Consider the following 22470-nt stretch of genomic DNA (forward strand, 5'->3'; position numbering starts at 1 on the left):
AAACAGTTTGGGATTGTCACTTACAGGCAGAAGTTACAGTGCATCTCTAAGGGAAACTGAGGGTCTGTGGTTCTGGTCGATCACCTTCTGGCTGAATGAGCCAAACCAGAGATTTCCCTCATTTCTTCTCTTTTCTCACATCAGACTCATTTGTTGTGGTTGGAAATGTACCAGCACCCTCTGGTGAGGAAGCCTGGGAAGAGCTGTAGGCAGCTCTTCCTCCAGCTCCACGCACATTTTCCTGGCACTTTCACCAAATCAACAGTAACAGCTTCAGGCATGGCTAGAACTGCATGTTAACCTGGGGCGTCAGAGCTGGCTTGTGCTGGCATGTCCACCCTGCACTGTGAACCAAGGGTCAGAGTTGCTGGACTCGGGTACTCAGTACCGCCACCAACCATGCAGATCTTCTGGCTTGGGTCCATGGCGTGACCTGCATCCACACTACAAAGACTGGGCTTGAATCCTATTGCAGTAGCATTCAGGTTCCCTAGTTTGAACTAGGGGGCAAGTGTAGAAATACCCAAAGTCTGTACTCACTTCACTAATGCTTTTTCTGTAACAAAACTAGGTAAATATTAGAAGAATCAGTGTATCCTGGGAAGACCTCTGCCTGTTCCCAGAGGTGTGCATATACTTAGTTGAGAACCACCAATCTACTACAGATAGATAGAGGGCTAACTGCTGTGCAGAGAGATTAGCAGGCGGGGTCCATACAGTGAATGTTTCTACAAGGAGGCCCCAGTATTTGCAGAAGTAAATGAAGCAATTCCTTTCCTATATAAACCACTCCCAGCGTTCTGAAATTCCTTCGTGCTTTGGATCAGATGACACATGAACTCATCCCAGCCACACCATGAGGAGCAGACCTGGCTGCTTTCTTCTGGGTAAGTCCGACACCTTGGGGAAAGGGGAAATATTTTCACTGGTCTGTGGCACAACATTGAAAGGTCATTTTCTCCAAGAATCTCATTGTGTGAAAACTGTTTTTTTTTAATCATACTCAATTGTTTGATCTTCAGGTTATGATAAAATGAGTCTATTCCTGGGGCCCAAATCTCCCAACGACAAATCTATTTGACTGTCAACATATGGGACACTACCTATCTTTCCATCTCTATAGCTGTCTATCAAGACTTGGTCTTTTACTCCTCTGTTTCTCCATCTGTCTCTCTCAGTGGTTAGAAATGAAGTCGAGTGATTCTAAGATGGGGTCATTTATTATTTATTATTTTATTGTATTAATGTATTGCATTTTGTTGGTCTAGTCTATAAGGTTATGATGATGTGCTCATCACAATAGTAGCTGACCAGCTTTCAGCAGTTCACTAAGCAATGCAATTAACATGTTTCATAGTAGCCCTGTTCACCAGCCCCCTTAGCTTGTAAATTACACCAGTTTATACTAGACCCACTCTTTTAACAACTTGTAACTTTCACCTCCGGTCACACAGTTTAATGAAGGTCCTATTCATGCATGACTGGGATTCTGATACAGTACCAGCTCCTTCCCCCCTCCACCCCCATCCCCTTCCTTCTAGAACTAGAGTTGAAGGGGCATTTCCACAGAGCCCCTGGAATCTCAGCTAGAGACAGCAACACACCAGAGCTTTCCTGGGCTGTAGTTAATTTCAACACACAACACAGCTTTTGTACAGCTTTCTTCCCACACGCCGTTTACGTAATGCAGCACAGAATGCAAGGTTGTGGTGGAATAAAGCCTAGCTGAGAGCGAGGGGAGACACTAAAGGAGATGGTATAGGCAAAGGAGAAAAGATGTCTTTTCAGATGAGGTGTGAAGACAGGTGGACAGCTGATGAGACAGGACCAGGTAGGTTCTAGGCCTCAGAGGTTGCAGAGAAGACTTGCACCAGCGGATTCTTCAAAAGGTGTGTAAGCAGGCTGGTAATAGAGGAGAAGAAGGATCAAAGCAGAGAGTAAGAGACCAGTTTTATGGAACTGGATGGTGCAAGTGAGAGCACAGGATAGAGACGGTGGATAGGGGACAAAGCTGTCTATTGCAGAATCCCTGCCTGGTAACACTGGAAGATAGTGAGGCTTCCAGTCATTTCCAATCACAACTACCTTTCTTTAAAGAACAAAGAGTCTGGCTGGTTAGTGCTTTTTGGCCCAGCCCCCTCCATCGCTCTGGGTCAGGTTAAGAAGAGGGAAGCCCTCACAGTCTCCGTCCTCCTGCACAGCCCTTTTAACAGCCTGTTACTCTTTCACAGCAGGTCTCAGCTTCCTTCTCCACTGCAGAGAATCAGGTGGGATCATTTTTATCTTTCTGACATCGGGTGGGTCGCCTGGGTTATTTTGCACCTCTGTGGGGAAGGGATCTGGAGACTGATCTGGATTAAATTGGCAACTATGGATCTGTATCTGTTGTGGGAAACAACACATGGCCCCTCCCTGCACCTCTGCCTCCTGCAGGTACCAATCACTCCTGCAGGTTCGGGTGGGTCCTTCATTTTGTAAAGTCCTTTTTTGGAGGGCCAGCTCCTCACCTGATGTCAATCATTTTACAGTCCAGGGAGCTCTGGCAGCCTGCTCTCACTGGGGATCTGACTCTCCCTTTTTGACTCTCACGGGAAGCCTGATCCAACTTGCATTGCAATCAGTGAGAAAGATTCCCCATTGAGCGCAGTGGGAGTCGAGTCAATTGTCCCTTCCCATCATTCTCCCAGATGGTGCATGTGGCACATTTCATCTGTCTGAAGCATCTTAATTTGAAAAAACTGAAAACACAAGGACTTAAAGACGAACGAAACATGTAGATGGTGTCATGAGCTTTCGTGGGCACCGCCCACTTCTTCAGATGACCGGAGTAATTTGCACTGGGATTTTTCTGATCGGCTCTCCCGCGGCACTTAACTTACTGCACTCTGAGATTATCTGCACCTTTTTCTTTCCCCAGCCTTCAGCTCTGACAGTCTGACAGCATACTGTGAGTATGAACCGGCGTTTCCTCCCGTTCCTTATTACATCCTAGTGAGAGGGGAAAGGGGCCAACGCAAACAGCTGCTTGTGTTGCAGACAAAAGGGGAGATTCTGAGCACTGATGTGATTTGGGAGATCCCTGCGAGTGGAGCCCTGAGGGGGACAAAAGTCCTGTTTGGCAAAGGCTTTCGAGATTTCAGCCTCGGCTCGGTGCCGAATTGGAACAAAGCCAGGCCGTTTTGAAGTGTGCGTTAGTCTACAGGGCCAGTTGGGACATCCGCCTCCATCCCCAGGGCTGGCTGGGATTCCTCCCCAGCGGAGGCCCAGCCGGGGTGCAAGTGGCAGGGCCAGCAGAGCCTGACACTTTTGCACTGACACAGGCTCCTTTTCTTGCTCCAGATGATAATGCGGACTATGTTTACAGTGGGAGTGGCAGTGTCGCCGGCATGGACTGTGGGCCCCATGGAGCGCCCTGGAACCTCTCCCACTGCGTCTGTGAAGAGGGGTTCAGGGCCATCTCCGGGATAGCCCCATTCCGTGGAACCAGTGAGACTGGCTGTGAGGGTAAGCGCCCTGTGGCATCTGCTGGGCTCCACTCAGGCTGGCATTCACCCCATGCAGCAGGCCAGGGTAAGCGCCACACTAGCCCTGTGGCATCTTCTGGGCTCCACTCAGGCTGGCATTCACCCCGTGCAGCAGGCCAGCACAGGGCCATGCATCATTTCCAGCCATGGGGCCCTAAATTGGGCTCCAGAGTGTCAGCAGCCTGAGCCGGTGGACAAAACCAAAAATCACGAGCTGCATTTGCGCTGCACAGCTTGACAAGGGCAAATGGTCACGCGGTGTCCTTGCCTTGCACAGAACAGCCCCCTCACTGCCGATCAGGTTTCACAAAAGGAAAGGACTACATGAAGAGGTGTTTGAATGGATCGCAGCAGGTAAACTCGCAATGCCAGTGAGTTAGCATTGTTTGGCGGATGTGAAAATAGCACGGGAAGGGACACACTCACATGCCAGTGTGGGACTTAGTAGAGCTGTCTCTGACACTGGCCTGCTCACTGACCTTTGACCGGTCACTTCACTGCCTGTGCCTCAGTTTCCCCACCTGTAAAATAAGCTAAGGAAGATGCTCTGTGAGACCCATTGAAGAAAAGGGCTGTATTAGAGCCAGGGATTTTCATCTGCTAGACTAAGTGTCAATGAAAAGTGTCACGTTGATGGTAATTCCCAGAGGTTTCTTGCCCTGCAGAGATAAGATAGAAGGGAGAGTGTAGGATGTAGGGGTGCTGTAGTTCTTACATTAAAGGTATTTGTACCCCTGTAGCTCCTTCGGCTTGAGTGCAACTATACTGGCCCACACTAGTCTATGTCCCGGGACATTGGCCTTTGCTCACTGGATGTACCCTAATGACATGAGTTTTCTCTCTTGCGGTGGCCTAGGTTCCCTTGGACAACAGGCAAGCCAGCTTGTTCTGTTCGCTGGTCAATTTCACCCTGAGCCTCTTGACACCTGCCTGTGAAAACGTCAGCCTGACGACTTCCCTAAAGGTCAGAAATGGGGCCTTGTTAGCGATACCCATCTTCACATGGGAGGCACACCCAGGATCTCTGCCAGGGCCTGAGTAGGTCCCTGACTGGTGCAGGTGCAGCCTGCTTCAATTCCTCGTATAACGCACCCCTTTTGGAACCATGGTCCAGGGATTGATGCCTAACCCCTGTGGACACCAAATTCACCCCTGTGCAGGGGGCCAGCCAATGGGGGTGTGTCAGGACAGCTCCTATCAGTCTAACAACCTGCAGATGCCTACCCTGATGGGGGCAGGGGCGCTGGCATCAACAGGACAGATTTTAGGACCATCTTTCACTCTTTGGGCATCTTCTTAAGTGTGTGAACCATCTGCTAGGGCCTGATCCCCAAGGCCACAGAAATGCGTGGGCTGCAGCCCACCACGCAGCCCCTCTATCCCAGCAGGAGTTCCACATGCAGGTGCGTGGAGTTGGACATAGAGAATGCAGGGGGAAGCCAGAGTCTTCCCAGAGAGTCATGATATCGCTCTAGTCCCTGCATCCTTTAGGAGACGGCGGCATCCTTCAGACACGTCCTTGTTGACAGCTCCCTCTGGAGCATGGAAAGCCGGGAGGAAGTGGCTTCTGCTGCCACGCTGCTTCTGCAGAGCCTAGGGTCGGCTGCAGTAACAGCTGCCCTCGCTGCGCCGGAGAACCAAACCCAGACTGCGACCACCAAACTAATGGGTAAGAAGCCAAGGCTGGCCATGAAATTCACAAGGAGTTGGGAGCCAGGCTTTTAACCACTGCTCCTCAGCTTTTTGGGGTGTTCAGTGCAGGGTTTTCATTAAGTTTGTCTTAGCGAGAGGCTCGACATTCTGCCCTGGATCCAGGTCTGGATTTAGAGGTGGAGTTGCCCAGAGAAGACAAGATCCAGCTTTGTGACAGGCTCCCTTTGGGGCTGGTCCATGAACTGCTGCTGAAGTTACGTTGATTGTAAGAGCACTGGGGCTGGCACTTTCTGGGCAACACCCTGCAGAGTGGGGCTTCTGGGGCTACTGTAATGCAGCTAATAAATGCGCATGAGAAATCCCCAGTTACCCAAGCCCTTCTCTCGGCACCATGCAGCGATTCAGACGAAGCTCACCGATGAGAACTGCAGTCGGCAGAGCGACATTCTCCAGCTCACTGCTCATGGAGACAGCCTGGAGATTGACTGCACTGCAGTCACTGCAGCTGACACAAAAGGTACCACTGAGGCATCCCCGCAACCCACCAATCCCAACTACGTTCCCTTCCGGTGCCTTGTCTTCCAGGGCTCAGGAATATGAAACTGGTACCCTCGTGGAGTAGTAACTTCCTCAGGGCAGATTGGCCCCTACTCTGTGGACACGAGTGCTGTCTGGTCTACAGGACTCCGAGTGGAGTGGGTGACTGGCCATAGTCTTCAGTGGGTTGACAGCAGTGAGTGTAATGCTGGCTGGTAGAATCCAGTTGTGCTGTGTGAGTCCCTGAGTAATGAAATCACAGACGCTGAGAAATGGACGGCTGGGGGCGATCTCAAGAGGCCACCTAGTCCGTCCCTCAGCTCCGAGGCAGGATGAAATCGATCTGTTCTCACCTGTTCTGGAAAGCAGCCCCTCCCTGGGTCTCCCGGAACAGTGCTGAGCTGCACTTGGAGGCTGTCTACACTGTGGTTTTTTTGCAGAAGAGGATATGCAAATGGTTCACTCATTTGCATATCTTTTTCCAATTCTTTTTGTCAGAAAAAAAACCCTTTTTGCAAGATCCCGTAAACCTCGATTTTTGAGGAATAAGGGATCTTGTGAAAGGTTTTCTTTTCTGACCAATGGCCAGGGCTTTTTAGTGGCAAAGCCTCTTCCGCAGAAAGAATTGGAAAAAGATATGCAAATGAGCGCACCAGAGTTAGGCAGATTGAAGCTCCCTGTGTGTGGAACCTGAACCCTTCGTGCACCAGCAAAGGGCCAGCTCTGGTCCCGCACTGTCAGATCTCACTGATTCCTCATGAGCAAGCCCAGGTCCTGCACTCCTTAAAGGGCCCTTCCTCCCCATTCTGATCAGATCAAGCTCTGAAGTTCCCTACTGTGGTTTGAAGGCCATGTCTACACAGGGCAGGTTTGGGGATGATAGTGCTGCCGACATGCAAAAGTTGCAAAAAGTGAAAACTGGTCAAACCGTTTTTTCTGCCTCCCATTGTCGACATTGCAGGGCCACATGGCTCGCTCCCCTGGTGACAGATAGAGCCAAGCCATGTGGGGAAGCATCCCCCAGGGCACTGCTGTGAGAAGGCAGAGCTGATCCCTGCGCTTCTCTGGTAGTTCTGTGAGTTCTCCGTGCTAAGGAATGTCAGAGCGGCACAGCAGTCTCTCCAGCCCTCCCCCTGCACCTGCTGCTGTGTTCCTAGCAGGGCAGAATAGGAGCATTTCAGTGATTTGCTCTTTGTTTGTTCCCAAACAGAGCAGCTCATCAGCTGTCAGATACTTTTCAGAGCTTTGAAAGGGGAGGAGCACATGCCTGCAGGGCAGCAGAGATCACAAAACATAGAGCACAGCCATCAGGATGACAAAATAAACAGCAGGTCCACACTGGCTCTTTGTCGACAATAAAGGGAGGAAAAAAACAAAAGTCTCTTCAAGGGTTAGAAGTTTTTTGTTGACAAAACTGGGTGTTTTTCCCAACAAAAGTTGCATGACAATGCACTCAGGCTACGTCTACACTGGCATGATTTTCTGGAAATGCTTTTAACGGAAAAGTTTTCCATTAAAAGCATTTTCGGAACAGAGCATCTAGATTGGCACGGACGCTTTTCTGCAAAAGCACTTTTTGCGGAAAAGCGTCCATGGCCAATCTAGACGCGCTTTTCCGCAAAAAAGCCCCAATCGCCATTTTCGTGATTGGGGCTTTTTTGCAGAAAACAAATCTGGGCTGTCTACACTGGCCCTTTTGCGCAAAACTTTTGTGCAAAAAGACTTTTGCCCAAACAGGAGCAGCATAGTATTTCCGCAAAAACACTGACAATCTTACATGAGATCGTCAGTGCTTTTGCAGAAATTCAAGCAGCCAGTGTAGACAACTAGCAAGTTTTTCCAGAAAAGCGGCTGATTTTCCGGAAAAACTAGCCAGTCTAGACACAGCCTATCACTGTTTTATTACCAGAAGGCAGTTTTGGTTGAAAAAAAAATCCTTGTTTTTGACAAAAACACAGAAAAAAGGAAGAAAACAGGAGAAATTTTCATCCCAATTTTTTGCAGGAAAAAACTGAACTGCCCAACCAGTCATACCATCTACCCCTAAACTGTTCCATTCCCTGCTCCACTGCTCACAGGTCCTGCTGCTGTTGCTTTTCTCTCCTACACTGGGCTGGAGTCCCTACTGGGAGGGAGATTTCTACAGGATGAAAATCCAGGGAGCGAGGCAAGGCCAGAACAGTTTCGTGTGAATTCCAGAGTGGTGAGCGCCTCCACCAGCAACTGGAGGAAGAACATATCCAGGCCCATCAACCTCACCTTCCTGCATCTCGAGGTGGGTTGACCACGTATGTTCTCAGTAGGTGATAGCACGAGATGGAGGAGAGAGTCTGGTTTTGACCCTGCTTGTGTGTAATTCCATTCTCTTGGTCCATGGCAGAGGGTGTTTGTACATAAAAGCCCAGACCACGACCCTGGGCCTCTGAGAGCCCTCAGGGAGTTTGGATCTGGATTTGCATCTAGATGTGATCTCCTGGAATTGGGCCCAGCTTTAGAGGCATGTTGCAGCAGTGCAGTCAGGGCAGGGTGACTGGTTTCCCACCTTTCGTGTACAAAAAAGCAGGGCTCGTGGGATGATGTTGTGCCCAGACCACTGAGCAGCTGGCCCTGTGCACTGCGCCCCCTACAGATCCCAAAAGGGGATGATCCTGGAAAAACCTGGGCAGGTGGCAACCCAGGTGATAGGTAAAGACGAGACGGTCTGCCGGGCCTTGTGTCCTGTGGTGTGAAAGGCGGAGCGAGGGGGCAGACACTGGGGGACTCTCATGGCATCATCCCCCAAATGGAAGGGCTGGCTGGCCCGATATGGCACTGCGGGCCCTGGCCTGTATCCAGTGGGGCAAGTCACAGGCCCCCTGGCAAGTTGCGTCCTGGGATCCCAATAGCGCGGCAGCCCATGGGGGTCCCTCCCGCAGGCCCTGGGAAGGGCGTCATCAGCCTCAGTTTATGTGCGCCTGTGGCTGGGCACAGAGCTTCCTCTGGCTCTGGCCTTTGTGCCGTCCCTGCACCATCCCTGTTGCCGTGGTGCTGCCTCCTGCTGGAGGCCTCTGTGAGGTCGCTGGCCTGGTCTCTAGCACAGGTGCCTTGAGCTGCAGCCTGGCTCCTGTTTCCTTGTGGGGCTGCTGGCCTGGCATGGAGTGGGATAGGGTCGGCACACCCCGCCCTCTGTCCCTCTCTGGCTTCCCCCGCCCCGCCCTGACCACCCCCAAGGATCCATGAGCAGGTGGATGGTTCCGTTCTCTTGGCAGCGGGGCTCTTGTTGGGTTCCTTTAATTTTGCTGGTTCATAATTGACCAGTCTGAATTCTAGAGGAGGGGTCACACGTGGCCCAGACACGCCCAGACTTTAGCATCTGTCCCCAGAGCCACGCGCCCATTTCTCCCCCCTCCGGGCTGAATACTTGGGCTCAAATTCTCTGCAATCGCTCCACGGGAGCCAGTAAGTTAATTCACCATCTCAGCCCATTCCCCTGGTGTTTGCCCATCTCCCTTGTCTCTCCTAAGCTTCGACGCTCATGGGTAGGGACCCTGCCGGACCGGAGGGAATAAGCACGATTTCAGACTGGCCCTCTGCTCGGGAGATGTGGATGCTGCTCCAGGGTCTTCTGTGGGTTTGAAGGATGAACCTGAATTACTTAACTGCTCTGTTCCTCCTCCCCCCCACTGTGAAACAAGGCTCTTCACGTGGACCTCCAGCTGAGGTCCTTGGATAACAATAATTAGTGATAGTGCTCACAATATTTATTGTTTATAGTAACAATAACCCAGTGTTTCAGCCCATTGCCATACTACAGTGCAGCGCTGTGGGCACTTTATGCCAGCCTATCATTCCTGCTGCCTGAAATTAGCAGGGTTGGCCCCATGGGCGCTCACCCTTCCGAGCCACGAAAGACCGAATGCACAGAGACTCCAAAGGGCATGTGACTGGCTGTTGCATTCAACCATCAAATGCAGCGTCTTTCCCGATGAGCATGGTGGGCGGGGAGAAACTCCTGCCTGACTCACATCACCACGTCCTGTGCTCAGAGCTCATCCCTCGGGCCTGAATCCCTATTCTGTCGCTGATTGCAAATCCCTGCAGGACAAGCCTCTGCTGGATCGTGCCATCTGCGTCCACTGGGACTCCACGGGCCAGGATGCTGTGTGGTCCCCCCAAGGCTGCCAGAACCTTCACTCCAATGTCACCCACACACGGTGCCGCTGTCACTCTCTGACCAGCTTTGTGGTACTGATGGCGCCTGGTCTCATCCAGGTATCTGGGACTTTGGGCTTGAAATCGGGTCAGTGCATGGGATGCTGGGCTCCCTGCTGATGGCCCTTTGGCCAGGATTTGGGGTCCTTGCAGGGTGGAGGAATTGATGCTATTGCTCAGGTCTGTACTTTGGTGTATTTTGAGATGTGCACAAAGTCCTGTTTTCCTGAACCCAATGCAAACAAAAACCAGGCAGTTGTCTGGCTCAGAAATCCCCGTGTCTGCCCCTCCAGCAAGCTGAGTGCCCGGGAAGGTCCATCTCTTGGCTTCCTTTCATGCTGACACTTGCTTCTCAGGGCTTTCTGCCTCCGACACAGGCAGCAAAAGCCAATCTCCTCAGCCAGGGAACCCCCTCGGTCTTCCTTGCTCAGCTCTGACTGCCGTGTGCCTGGAGCTGGCCCTCTGTTATTCAGAGAACATTAGAACTGGAACTGGAAGGGACCCAGCACCGTCTAGACCATCCCTGACAGATACCTGTCTAACCTGCTCTTAAATAGCCCCAGAAGTGGAGATTCCACAACCTCCCCGGGCAACTTATTCCAGTGTCTAACCCCCCTGCCAGGCAGGAACCTTTTCCTAGTGTCCAACCTAAATCTCCCTTGCTGCAGTTTAAGCCCATTGCTGCTTGTCCTAAGCTGTCTGCTGTGTAAACCAGAGCCGACTTGTACAGCAACAGCTCCAGCCATCTCAACTTACGTATGTTATTCCCAGGGAGAACAGGTCAGGTCTCAGCCTCCATTCCTGCCAAACCCCATCACCACTGCACCAGTCCACAGAGCTTTGTCATGCACACGTCACTGCGGCTTTCCTGCTAGCCTGGAGATCTGGGGCCCTTTCTCTTGGGTCTGGGGGTTTGAACTGACAGCATTTGCTATTTAAAGTGATAACCTAGAGCCCTCTGGCTTCAGCCACCACTAGTGCCCCTCAGTCACGAGGCAGGGTTGCTCAGAGAGAGGACTGGGAGGCAACAGCATCTCTTACCATAGAATCCTGGAACTGGAAGGGACCTCGAGAGGTCATCAAGTCCAGCCCCTGCCCTCAGGGCACCATCTAGATCATCTCTGACAGGCATTTGTTAACCTGCTCTTCAATGTCTCCAGGGATGGAGACTCCACAACCCCCCTAGGCAACTTATTCCAGTGTTTCACCACCCTGACAGTTGGGAACTTTTTCCTAATGTCCAACCTAAACCTCCCTTGCTGCAATTTAAGCCCATTGCTTCTTGTCCTGTCCTCAGAGGCCAAGGAAAACAATTTTTCCTTGTAACAACCTTGCACAGAAAATGAATGGAAATGAGGTTAAACTCAGGTATATGTACCAAATGCGCCCACTGCCTGGGTTCTACAGGGCAGTCAGCATAAAAACAGGTTTCAGGCAGCATGGCCTAGTGAGTAAAGCACTTACCTGGGAATCAGGAGTCCTGGGTTCTTTCCATTGCTTATGTGGCACCCAGCACAATGAGCCCCTAATCTTAGAGGGGACATCTAGTTGCTGTTGTAATCATCTCTAATAATCCGTTGTTCTAATCTGCTTCCTGTGGGGATTCAGCTTTGTGACTAAAATACAATTTTGCTCCTGTTCACTCTCCTGAGACAGCACAGCTAGGCTGTGTCTAGACTGGCCAGTTTTTCCAGAAAATCAGCCGCTTTTCCGGAAAAACTTGCCAGCTGTCTACACTGGCCGCTTGAATTTCCACAAAAGCACTGACTTCCTACTGTAAGAAATCAGTGCTTCTTGCGGAAATACCATGCTGCTCCCGTTCCGGCAAAAGTCCCTTTTGCGCAAAAGGGCCAGTGTAGACAGCTCAGATTTGTTTTCCGCAAAAAAGCCCCGATCGCGAAAATGACGATCGGGGCTTTTTTGCGGAAACCGCGTCTAGATTGGCACGGACGCTTTTCTGCAAAAAGTGCTTTTGTGCAAAAGCGTCCTGCCAATCTAGACGCTCTGTTCCGAAAATGCTTTTAACGGAAAAACTTTTCTGTTAAAAGCATTTCTGGAAAATCCTGCCAGTGTAAACGCAGCCCTAAGGCAGAGTGCGCAAGATTTGCTTGTGGCTCATGCAGAATCAGCAGGACTGGGTCCTAGAATCTAACTGCAGAATCTTTGACACTTGGGAACCCAGCTAGATGCATGTAATATCTATATTACTGGGACAAAAGCTTCAGAGGGGGAGCCCCGTTAGTACGTAACTGGAAAACTTAAAAAACAACCAATAGTCTAGCAGCATCTTAAAGACTAACAAAACATGTTGATTGTATCATGAGCTTTCGTGGGCACAAGAAGTGGGTTTGCCCATGAAAGCTCATGATCCTACGTACATGTTTTGTTAGTCTTTAAAGTGCTGCTAGACTATTCGTTGTTTTTTAAGTTTTTCTGTATTACTGGGAGTTAGGCAACTATTTCTTGAGACCTGTCAGCTGAGCACCAGGTTGAACAGGGGCACCAAGATGCTAAGCCAAGTGTCATTTCTATGTAGAACCTCACCTTAGTTGAGTTGCTCAGAAGATAAAAAGACTCATGCTGAGCACCTTTAACTCTACTCACCTGGAAAATGGAAAAACAAAAGCCATTTTCATTGTAAAGGGAGTAGTGAAAAACTGAACTCCTGTTGCCATGGACCCGAAATGCTAGACTTTAGTTTTTGGGTTCATGACAGGGCATCTTCTAGCCACAAACCACTCAGAGACCATACGCTCCTTAGCTCACTCCGCGAAGGGCAGCGGCAGAAAAGCATTTCCCCCTTCAGAGACTGACTCTAAAAGGTTCGGGTATGGTGTGATGTTATGTTCCAACCCATCCTGTGCCCCTGCCTTCCTCTTCCTTTTCTATTGTCTGGGCTGATGGGTGATTAGCCTTGTAGCTTTCTGCAGCCCTTGCCCAATTTAGCAATTAGGCACAACTTTGCTCCCTAGCTCATTCTGGGGTGATTTAATTGGTGAGCCAGAGATCTGAGTGCTAGAACAGCTCCTGTTGCCACAGGGTTAAATACCACTGCAATAACCAATGGATAATCAGCCTCAGTGTTCCATTAGGGTTATAATTTTAAATACTGGCAGCTAGACTAGAGGTTGTGTCTGCATTGGCGTGATCTTGCGCAAAAGCAACTGCTTTTGCACAAAAACTTGCTGCCTGTCTACACAGCCCGTGAGTTCTTGCGCAAGAGCACTGACGTTCTAATGTATGAAATCAGGGCTTCTTGTGCAAGAACTATGATGCTCTCGCTCAGGAATAAGCCCTCTTGCACAACAGTTCTTGTGCAAGAGGCCAGTGTAGACGGGCAACATGAATTTCTTGCGCAAGAAAGCCCAATGGTTAAAATGGCCATCGGAGATTTCTTGCGCAAGAGAGCGTCTACACTGGCATGGATGCTCTTGCGCAAAAGTACATGCCAGTGTAGATGCTCTCTTCTGGAAGAGCTTTTGCACAAGAACTCTTCCACAAAAGAGTTCTTCCGGCAGATCATGCCTGTGTAGGCGTAGCCTTCAATTATAGGCTGGCTTATAGGATGTTTAGCCATGTTAGTCTGTTTCTGAAAAAATAAGAAGAATTCTGGTGTCAGGAGTTAGTGTCCACATATTTACCCTAGTGCCACCATCACAGGACCTAGCCACATCGGCCATACCATCACAGGCTCATTCACGTGCACATCTGCCAGTGTGATGTATGCTACCACGTGCTAGCAATGCCCCTCTGCCATGGACACTGAACAAACTGGACTGTCTCTCTGCAAAAGAATAAATGGGCACAAATCAGACATTAAGAATGGAAAAACCCAAAAGCCAGTGGGGGAGCACTTTCACCTCCCTGGGCACACAGTTACTGACTGGCAAGTTGCCTTTCTCAGGCAAAAAAAAAAAAAAAGTCAAAACCAGACTGCCGTGGGAAACGTCTGAGCTGAAATTCACATGCAACTTTGACACCCTGAACCAAGATCTAAATAGACACGTGGAGTGGTTCTTGCATGGCACTAGGTAATTTCCCGTTCAAGTACTCTCACCTCATCGCTGCTGGAAATGAGCCACATCCACTGTGATTTAACTAGCCAATTAGCCTGCCATAAGATGGGATTTTCAGGTCTCTCCTCCACGTCCATCTTCTCTCCTGAGCCTCCGGTCTCTCGCTCCATCTCTCTCTCCTCCTTCTCCTACTGCCCCTCCCCCAGCTCTCCTCCACCTTTTGCCTCTCCTCTCTCTCTTTCTCTTCTCCCCCTCCTGCCTCTCACTCTCCGTTCTCCTCCTTCTCCGTCAGGGATGCACTCTCGTCCAAGCCCCACCCCCTGGGCGTGTACGTCACCTTCACCTCCTGCTGTGGCACTCGGCTGACTTTTGTGCTGCTCAGCCAGGCCGCCACGGAGGAGCAAGGCCCAAAGCGCCGCTCAGCTGGGAGTGAGGCACCACGCAGGAAGGGGAAGGGGAAGGGGCTGGCTGGAAGGGGGGTAGAAAGCAGAGCTGGGTGGGGGATTTGGGGCAGGGGGGCTGGAGGAGAGGATGGAGGAAGGGGGGAGGGAAGCAGCGCTGGTGGAGGGGAGGTGTCCGGGGGGGCCGTGTGGCCCGAACCGCCATGGATCGAGGGGAAGGGGGGCGTGGTCGTGGCCGGGGGCGTGGTCGTGTACGTCAGCGTTACAGACGCACAGACGCTGGGCTACTAAATATATGATTAGCACTGATGTCACACTCTGGTCTCTGGATCCTTCCTTTCTTTTCTCTTTCTTTTCTCTTCAGCATCTGAGGCAGTGAGCTGTAGCTCACGAAAGCTGATGCTCTAAAACCGTAATGCATTTGTTAGTCTTTCAGGTGTCACGGGACTCCTTGTTGTTTTAGGGTGTTGTGCCTCTTCCCACTAGGATGTGCTGTTGCTTTGGAGAATTCATAGCAAGCGGATGAAGAGACAAGCAAAGATGGGGAGGAGAGAAACAATTTCCTTCCTCGGATGGCAGTTCAGATGGCTCATCATGATGACAGAGAAAATATTGCATTTAATAATCTAGCAACATCCCTTGCAATTTTCTCATTATTGCTAAAAAATAAAAACTAACTAGCCTACGGGCCAGATTCTCAGCTGGTGTAATCGACATAGCTCCATGGAACTCTGTAGAGTGATTTACACCAGGCAAGGAGCTAGGCCTTTAAATAAAGTGCAATTAACTCATTGGGTAAACTGAACTAATGACGCTCTGTCCCAAGGGGCCTCAGCAAACTGCTGTAAAATGAACCGATCCATGTACGGTATTAGTTCTTCCTTCCCTAGTCCTGAGCAGGTTGATAGAATGTCACGCTAATCCACCCACGACAGTCTAGGTCCCCTGAGAATCCACTACATTTAGATCATAGCTGTCATGCTCATATAGCAGAAATAAGATGGGGGGGAGAGAGTTTCCAGCAATTCTCACGTGTCCATTGCAGCATGGGTAGGAGAATTGCTCCTCTCACCTCTGAAATGCAGCTGCCTCTTGGGTGGAATGCATCCCTGATAATCAAACCACTAGAACCTGAACCACTAGAACCATTACACCAGGCCAGTTAGGCACTCTGTGGGCAGCCTTAGCGGCGATGTCTACACTGCAGGCTTCTTTCAGAAGAAGCTTTTCCAGAAGAGATCTTCCAAAAGAGACAGTAAAAGCGCGTTGAAAAAGCGATCTGCTTTTTTGAAAGAGCGTCCACAAATGGCACTATTTCGCATGTAAGCTGTGATTCCTGTGGATGGAGTGGCCACCAGGGCACCTGTGCTTTTGCCTCTTTCCTCTTCTTTGAAAGGAACTCCCTCTTCCCCCTCCACACACGCCTTTTTCTGAAAGAGCTCTTTCACAAAAAGACTTCTTCCTTGTAGAAAGAGGTTTACCAATGTCGGAAAAAACCCCTCTGCTCTTTCAATTTTTCCCTCGAAAGAACGAGATTGCAGAGTGGACGTAAGTGAGGTTTTTTCGGAAAAACTGCCATTTTTCTGAAAAATCTCTGCAGTGTAGACATACCCAGAGGCTGTGTCTACATTGGCACCCTTTTCCGGAAAAGGGATGCTAATGAGACCGGTCAGAATTGCAAATGCCACGGGGATTTAAATCATCCCTTTTCCCAAAGATCCCTTATTCCTTGAAAGTAGGAATAAGGGATCTTGCAGAAAAGGGCTTGTTTTCCGCAAGATCCTGTCTAGACTGGCGCTTTTGTCCGGCAAAACCCCGTGCCGGAAAAAAGCGGCAGCCATGTTCATGCAAATTCTGCAGGGGATATTTAAATCCCCCACGGCATTTGCAATTCCGACTGGTCTCATTAGCATCCCTTTTCCGGAAAAGGGTGCCAGTGTAGACACAGCCAGAGTGTGTCGTGGGCCATCACCCCAAAGCAGCATGCTAAGGCGTGGTTCCCAGACAGGCCAGGCAAGTGGGGGGCAGTCCCTAGCCCTGACTTCAGCTGTTCTGTGTTGCAGGTGGATTTTGCCCTCTTTGTTATCAGTCAAACCGGGCTCATCATCTCTCTGATCTGTCTCGTCCTGGCTATTGTCACCTTCCTCTTCTGCCGGCCCATCCGCAACTCCCACAGCACCTTCCTGCACCTACAGCTCAGCCTATGCCTCTTCCTGGCCGATCTCCTCTTCATAGCGGGGATAGACAAAACTTACAACCAGGTACCAGAGGGGATGAATTCCCAAGTCTTTTCACAGCTCCCGTCAGCGATTCTTCACTATGTGTCTCCTGGTTCTGCTGCCATGTACACGCTGCTATTCCAGTGGAGTTACTCCTGATTTACACCAGCATGAGTGACCAGGGAGGCAGATCAATGGATTGCAGGAGAGACTGCTGCACCCGGGATCATTTTAGCCCTCACAAACCCTGCATCTGAGCGGTGGGTTAGACTAGCTGACCCTTTCTATGCTTCGGTGGCTCATTGCAACTGCAACCTTTGCTGGAGTCTGTAACTAGAGCTGGGCTAATCCCCAGTAACCTAACCACACCCAGCTCGGAACCCCAGGACAGAGGCTTCCTTTCAGCCCTACAACTGGGGTTGGTGACTTGGGGCAGATATTTGGAGCAGACTGGAACTGGTTCCATCCCAGTGCAAATCTCAGCAGGTATGAAACAATGCCAAAGGCTGCTCTGGCCCTGCTAGGACAAGATCCCCAGGCTAGCCCTAGCGGGTGGCTTAGGGTCAGTTTCAGGTCCCCACTCGAAGTGTTTGCCTGGCCGCAGTCCAGGCCCACCCGCCCACTCAGGACGAGAGCGCCTCTCTCCCAGTAACCCTGGACTGTTCCCATTTCCCCTCCAGCTTGCGTGTTCCATCACGGCTGGCTTGCTGCATTACCTCTTCCTGGCTTGCTTTGCCTGGATGCTGCTGGAGGCGGTGAGCCTGTACCTCATCGTCAGGAACCTGAAGGTGGAACGTTACGCCAGCCTGGGCACAGGCATGAGGAAATACATGTACGCCTTCGGCTACGGCCTCCCGGCCGCGATTGTGACTGTGTCTGCAGCCAGCGCGCCCAACAGCTACGGAACGCCTTACCAGTAAGCAGCATGGAGAGCCTGTGCCTAGGCCCTGTGCCTTGTGTGTCCTCCAGGCAAGGCGGGCATTCCACTGACACCCCACCTTAGACCAGCAGTGGCATGCAGGCTGGTCCTTCAGGGCCAAAGCACAGACCTCTCCTGCTGGAGCCAAGTGGGCGCAATGCGAGGCTCTTATCCTCTATGTGGACCAGCCGCTGGTGGGAGCTGGGGACACGCACATTTAGCTAACATCTGTCGCTCTGTCCTTCTGGCCCCTGACATTACCACAGCTGCCCCTTCCTCACGCCAGCTCCTAGGCCTCTGCCCTGCCAAGCCCTGCCTCCGTCTTCCCTCTCAGCCCCCCACGGTGAACCCAGGCTTGGAGTTCTCTCCGTGCGCAGACTCCCCCAGTCTCTATAACAACGCACGCTTGGTTTCCATTGGCGACCACCCACCTCAGCTGGGTGCTGCTTGAGACCTAGCTCCAGAAACCGGTGTCCTCTTCGCTCTGTCGTAAGCCCCAGTGACCAGCTGGAACTGGCTTGTCCCCTTTCAGTCTGAGCCTTTCAACTGTCCCCAGTTCGACCCCCGGAGGCTCCTGTTATCCTGGAGTCTGACTGGATTCCTGCCACCAGTGGCTCTGCTAGTAGAACCTGGGGGTGGGCACACAGGGCCATGCTGGTGCCCCCTACACACATGGGGGTGATGCTGGGGTGGCCAGTGTAGGCAGCCCTGCCAGGGTTCTGCTGACAGCCTTTCTCCCTTTTCTTTGTAGTTGCTGGCTCAACCCTGAGAATGGTTTTAGGTGGCATTTCCTCGGACCTGTCTGCGCCGTGGTTGTGGTGGGTACCGCAGGGTCTCGAGTGTCCCAGAGCGGCAGCACCCAAGGGTTGTCATAGACTCCCTCAGGGTCTGTCTACACTATCGAGTTTTTCGGAAAAACGGCTTTTTTTCTGAAAAAACCTCACTTACATCCACACTGCAATTGTGTTCTTTCGGAAAAAAATTGAAAGAACAGAGGGGGCTTTCTGACGTTGGTGGCTGCTCTTTCTACGAGGAAGAAGCCTTTTTCCTGAAAGAGCTGTCTCAGAAAAAGGCGTGTGCGGATGGGGAGTTCCTTTGAAAGAAGAGGAAGGAGGCAAAAGCACAGGTGCCCTGGAAGCAACTCAGTCCAAAGGAATCACACCTTAAATGCCAGATCGCGTCCGTTCCATGCGCATTGGCAGTGTGGAGGCTCTCTCGGAAGAAGTTTTTTCCGAAGATCTCTTCTGGAAAAGCTTCTTCCGAAAGAAGCCTTCAGTCTAGACATCGCCTCAGAGACGGGAACACTCCAGAGACGGGCCCCAGCCATGATTTACCAGGAGGAGGCAGGACTATGGCGCCCTGGATCCTGAGTCCAAAAGCAAAAACCTGAGCCAGGCAACCTGGCAAAAATGAACACATGGGTGGCTGCTCTGTTTGGGGAGCAGCTGGCATACTCCCAGAGCCCTGGCCCCATGATCCTGCCTCATCCTCCTCACATCAGTCACTCTCTGTTGGCTTCAGAGGAGATGCCCCGATTTTCACAGGAATGCGGGGAGGGAAAGCAAGCCCAATGGAGTTACTCCTGATTTGCGCCAGGCTGAGTGAGAGGGGAATCAGGCGCCTCTGTGTGTTTTCACTGATGTTCAGTCGTCTCATTGTCCAGAAGATTTCCATGCAGGCCCCCAGCCCGGACATCATGCATTCGCTCAAGGCCTGGGGACTGGAGTAGCAAGTTGGCCACAAGGCGTTTCTGCGGGACACTAGTCTTTCTCCAACCTCAGGCCCAAACTAACTCCAACCCACAGGGCCAATCTACTCTTCCACCCCAGGCCAGACCCTGAGCTGGGGACTTGGTCAGCGCCTGTCACCCCAGCTGCGGCTCTGGAGCACGAGCGTGAGCTGAAATGTGCTGGGGCCTCCTTTGGTATTTCTCTTTGCAGATCAATTTAGGGTTCTTCTGCCTCACTATGAAGCTTTTGCAAGAGCATCTTTCCTCCCTCAACGCCGAGCTGTCGACTCTGAGGAGCACCAGGCAAGCTGCCTCATGGAAAGGGGGACTGATTGTCTCTTTCTAAGCTCTTACAGGGTCACTGTCATGAGAGGGGGCTGAACACCTCAGGGAAGTACTAGCAATTGTAGCCTGGCAACAGCCCCCTGGGGTGGGGGGGAATTGGTAACCCCATTTCCCAGGCAGGGGGACTGAGACATAGAACAGTCACCTGATTGGCCCACAGAAAAACCTGTGGCTGCAACAGGACTTGAACTCAGATCCCCTGAGTGCTAAGCCTGTACCTTACTTACAAGCCCTGCCTTCTCCCTGGTGTCTGTGCCGTTTTAACCACCCCCATGCCTCCTGACAGTGGCTAGTCTGTGTTCCCCATTGCCTTCTGCAATGAGACTTAGCTCTTCTGGAGCATTTTTCATTTGTGGCTCTCACAGCGCTTCACAAAGGAGGTCAGGGGTAGTATCATTAGTTTTGCATAAGGGGAAACTGAGGCACAGAGAAGGACCATGATTTGCCTAGAGAAATGCAGCAGGCCAGTGGCAGGAATAGAACCCAGTCTCACACGGGAACTCTGTGCACAAGACTGTGCTACCTCCCGTACATGCTCCGCTCCCGTTGCTGGTGGCAGCCTCTTCCCAGCCCTTCCCTGAGCAGGAGGGAAACATTTTCAAGGGCTTTGGAATGGAAACTAGGAATGAGCTTCTGCCGTCATGGCCCAGCCCTGCTGGTGCTGGTATCCGAGTGGCTCTCACGTTGTTGCTTTTCTGCTGTCTCAGGTCCCTAACTTTTAAAGCCCTGGCTCATCTCTTAGTCCTGGGCCTCACGTGGGGGCTGGGCACCTTCCAGTTCGGCCCACTGGCCACGGTGATGGGGTACCTGTTCACCATCACCAACAGCCTGCAGGGAGCCTTCATCTTCATGGTGCACTGCCTGCTCAATCAAAAGGTGATGCCTCCAGGCAGCGGGGCGGGCTGGGCTGAGCTCGTACTGGGGATGACAAAGAGACAGCGACGGGAGAGAGCTGGAAGGAGTAGCAAAAGGGAGGGGAAGGGAGAGCGGTAGGGTGCTGAAACGCAGCCTCCTCTGGGGCAAAGCATGGCAACTGTTTATCGGCATACAGCAACACAGCCCAACTCCTTAGTGCTGGAACTGCTGGGCTGGCTGCTCTGTGGGGGTAATTACCTGGGCTGGGCTTTGGCCAGGCTGCTGGGATGAATGGTCTGCATTTGTGGGATTTAGTGTGGTCAGGGACTTGGGGTTGCACCCGTTAGTGATGGGGGATTTTCCACCCACAGGTGAGAGCGGAGTATTGGAAATGGTTCAAGAGGCTTCGGCGCTCAAAGGAAGAATCTTCCTCTTCCAAGATTACTATGTCTGCTCTTCCCCCCAGCACGGCCACGGTAAGAGAGGCTGCAAGACATGAGCAGGAATAAGCTAACATCGACCTTCTCACCTCCGTCCCTTTCCCCTTGTTTTCATCAGCTCCACGGCCAGGGTACGTCTAGACTACATGGCACCGTCGACGGAGCCGTGTAAAATAGTTCACTCGGCGTAGGCAAAGAAGAGGGGATGTAAATAATGCCTTGTGAAACGAGGTTTACCAGAGCGGTCAACAAAGGCTTCCCTTGTCGACCGTGCTGCGTCTAGACTGCCACGCTGTGCCGGATCAGCTGATCATCGGCACAGTGCGGCGGCCATTTTTATTTTAATGAAGCGGGGATTATTTAAATCCCCGCTTCTTTGACTATGCCGAATAAACTATTTTATACGGCTCCGTCGACGGAGCCGTGTAGTCTAGACATAGCCATAGGGTATTACAAGCACTGCCAAAACTTACATGATCCATACAAGTTCCTCTCCTTGTCGAGGGCAGAGTTTCAGCCTAGCGAAATGTGGCCCTGGGGTTTACAGGTTTTGAGGTTGGTTTAGACCATCGGTAGAAAAAGGAGGAACAAAATTTTGCAAGCATTGTAAAGAAAAATTGTCATCAACATTCTGAATTTTCAAAGCATCTCGGCCACTCAGGAAGTTGGTATAGAAGTGATATAAAAACAGCCACCAATGTTGGCAAAATGTTCTGACGTATTTTTAGTGCCATATTTATGCCACATATTTGCAAAAGAACCTTTTTAAAGTTCAAAAAAATTGCCAGAAAAAATTGACAACTTTTTATGATTTTAAAAACACTTGATCATCTCCAGTCAGCAAATTATTTCAGTGTTGGCTTTATTAGGGAGGGGTCTGAATGTCACTAGTGGCTTTTTAATGGCAGAGGATACCTGCAGAACGTTATCATTTTATAACCAGATTCAACGGCACCAATATCCATATTGTGCTGCTGGTGTGTAAGGCTGGCCTGGCACGCAAGACATGCAGTGCCTGATTCAGGCTTTCTTTTCTTTCAGTCTCAGGATCCTCAGCAAAAGGCTGTGTCTCAGCCCACCCGCAGACGGTGACATGGGATTGATGTTTGTCGCCCGGCCTCTGTGTCTATTGGTTTTCAACGTTGTTTTCCTCCCCTGGTCCTTGATGCAGCGGAAAGGACTTGGCAGAGTCCATGACAGTCTCAATAAATGCTTCTGCTGTGTGCTCAAAGAAAGTCTCCATTCCCAAGACCTTAACCTGTGAGCCACCAGGCAACACTCTGATACCTCAAGAGAGCACAGCTTGATCCTGATCTTCAAGCCCTTCCCCTGGGTCAAAGCAGTTCCGTTCAGGTTCCGCTTAAGGAAGTCTCAGACTGGATCTTAAAAATGTTCCCCCTGGGGCTCGGTGTATGCTTTATTTGATCCTTATCCTGAAACTCATTCTAGACAATGATCCAGCACACTAGTTCTCATCTAGGGGTATCTGTAACCCTGAGGATATGCAGATGTCTTCCAGGAAGCACATCAACTCATCTAGTTTTATAACTGGCTCCATAAAAAGCACTAGAGAGGTCAGTACAAACGAACACACCATACAATGACTTGCTCTGTATAATAAGTACAATATTTGTATTCCAA

The 22470-nt window shown here is 51.0% G+C and overlaps 1 protein-coding gene across 5 annotated transcripts; it reads left to right on the forward strand.

The window, feature by feature from the left end:
- Positions 1 to 762: 762 nt before the first annotated feature.
- On the forward strand, positions 763 to 22064 carry LOC102445399 (adhesion G protein-coupled receptor E2-like). Of its 5 annotated transcripts, none has more exons than XM_075910029.2 (17): positions 785 to 887; positions 2232 to 2267; positions 2918 to 2947; positions 3340 to 3570; positions 3802 to 3878; positions 4381 to 4488; positions 5016 to 5193; positions 5575 to 5694; positions 7793 to 7989; positions 9795 to 9965; positions 16386 to 16583; positions 17222 to 17457; positions 18212 to 18278; positions 19401 to 19492; positions 20242 to 20410; positions 20761 to 20865; positions 21871 to 22064. In XM_075910029.2, exons 1-17 carry the CDS (start codon positions 857 to 859, stop codon positions 21919 to 21921), a joined length of 2097 nt encoding a protein of 698 aa, XP_075766144.2. In that variant the 5' UTR covers positions 785 to 856; the 3' UTR covers positions 21922 to 22064. The 5 variants fall into 5 exon arrangements, with proteins under 5 accessions (XP_075766148.2, XP_075766144.2, XP_025037135.3 ...); XM_025181350.3 differs by having other exon boundaries at positions 797 to 887; positions 3340 to 3504; XM_075910030.2 differs by having other exon boundaries at positions 822 to 887; positions 2235 to 2267.
- The last annotated feature ends 406 nt before the right edge of the window (positions 22065 to 22470 follow it).

The sequence above is a fragment of the Pelodiscus sinensis genome, chromosome 27 (assembly GCF_052426305.1).
Source record: "Pelodiscus sinensis isolate ZL-2025 chromosome 27, ASM5242630v1, whole genome shotgun sequence".
NCBI lineage: Eukaryota > Metazoa > Chordata > Testudines > Trionychidae > Pelodiscus > Pelodiscus sinensis.

Coding starts and splice junctions, on each gene's coding strand:
- LOC102445399 (XM_075910029.2), top strand. CDS start 857: ATGAGGAGCAGACCTGGCTGCTTTCTTCTGG. Junction 5,695..7,792: donor CACTGCAGCTGACACAAAAG/GTACCACTGAGG, acceptor CACTGCTCACAG/GTCCTGCTGCTGTTGCTTTT. Junction 20,866..21,870: donor TTCCCCCCAGCACGGCCACG/GTAAGAGAGGCT, acceptor CTTTTCTTTCAG/TCTCAGGATCCTCAGCAAAA.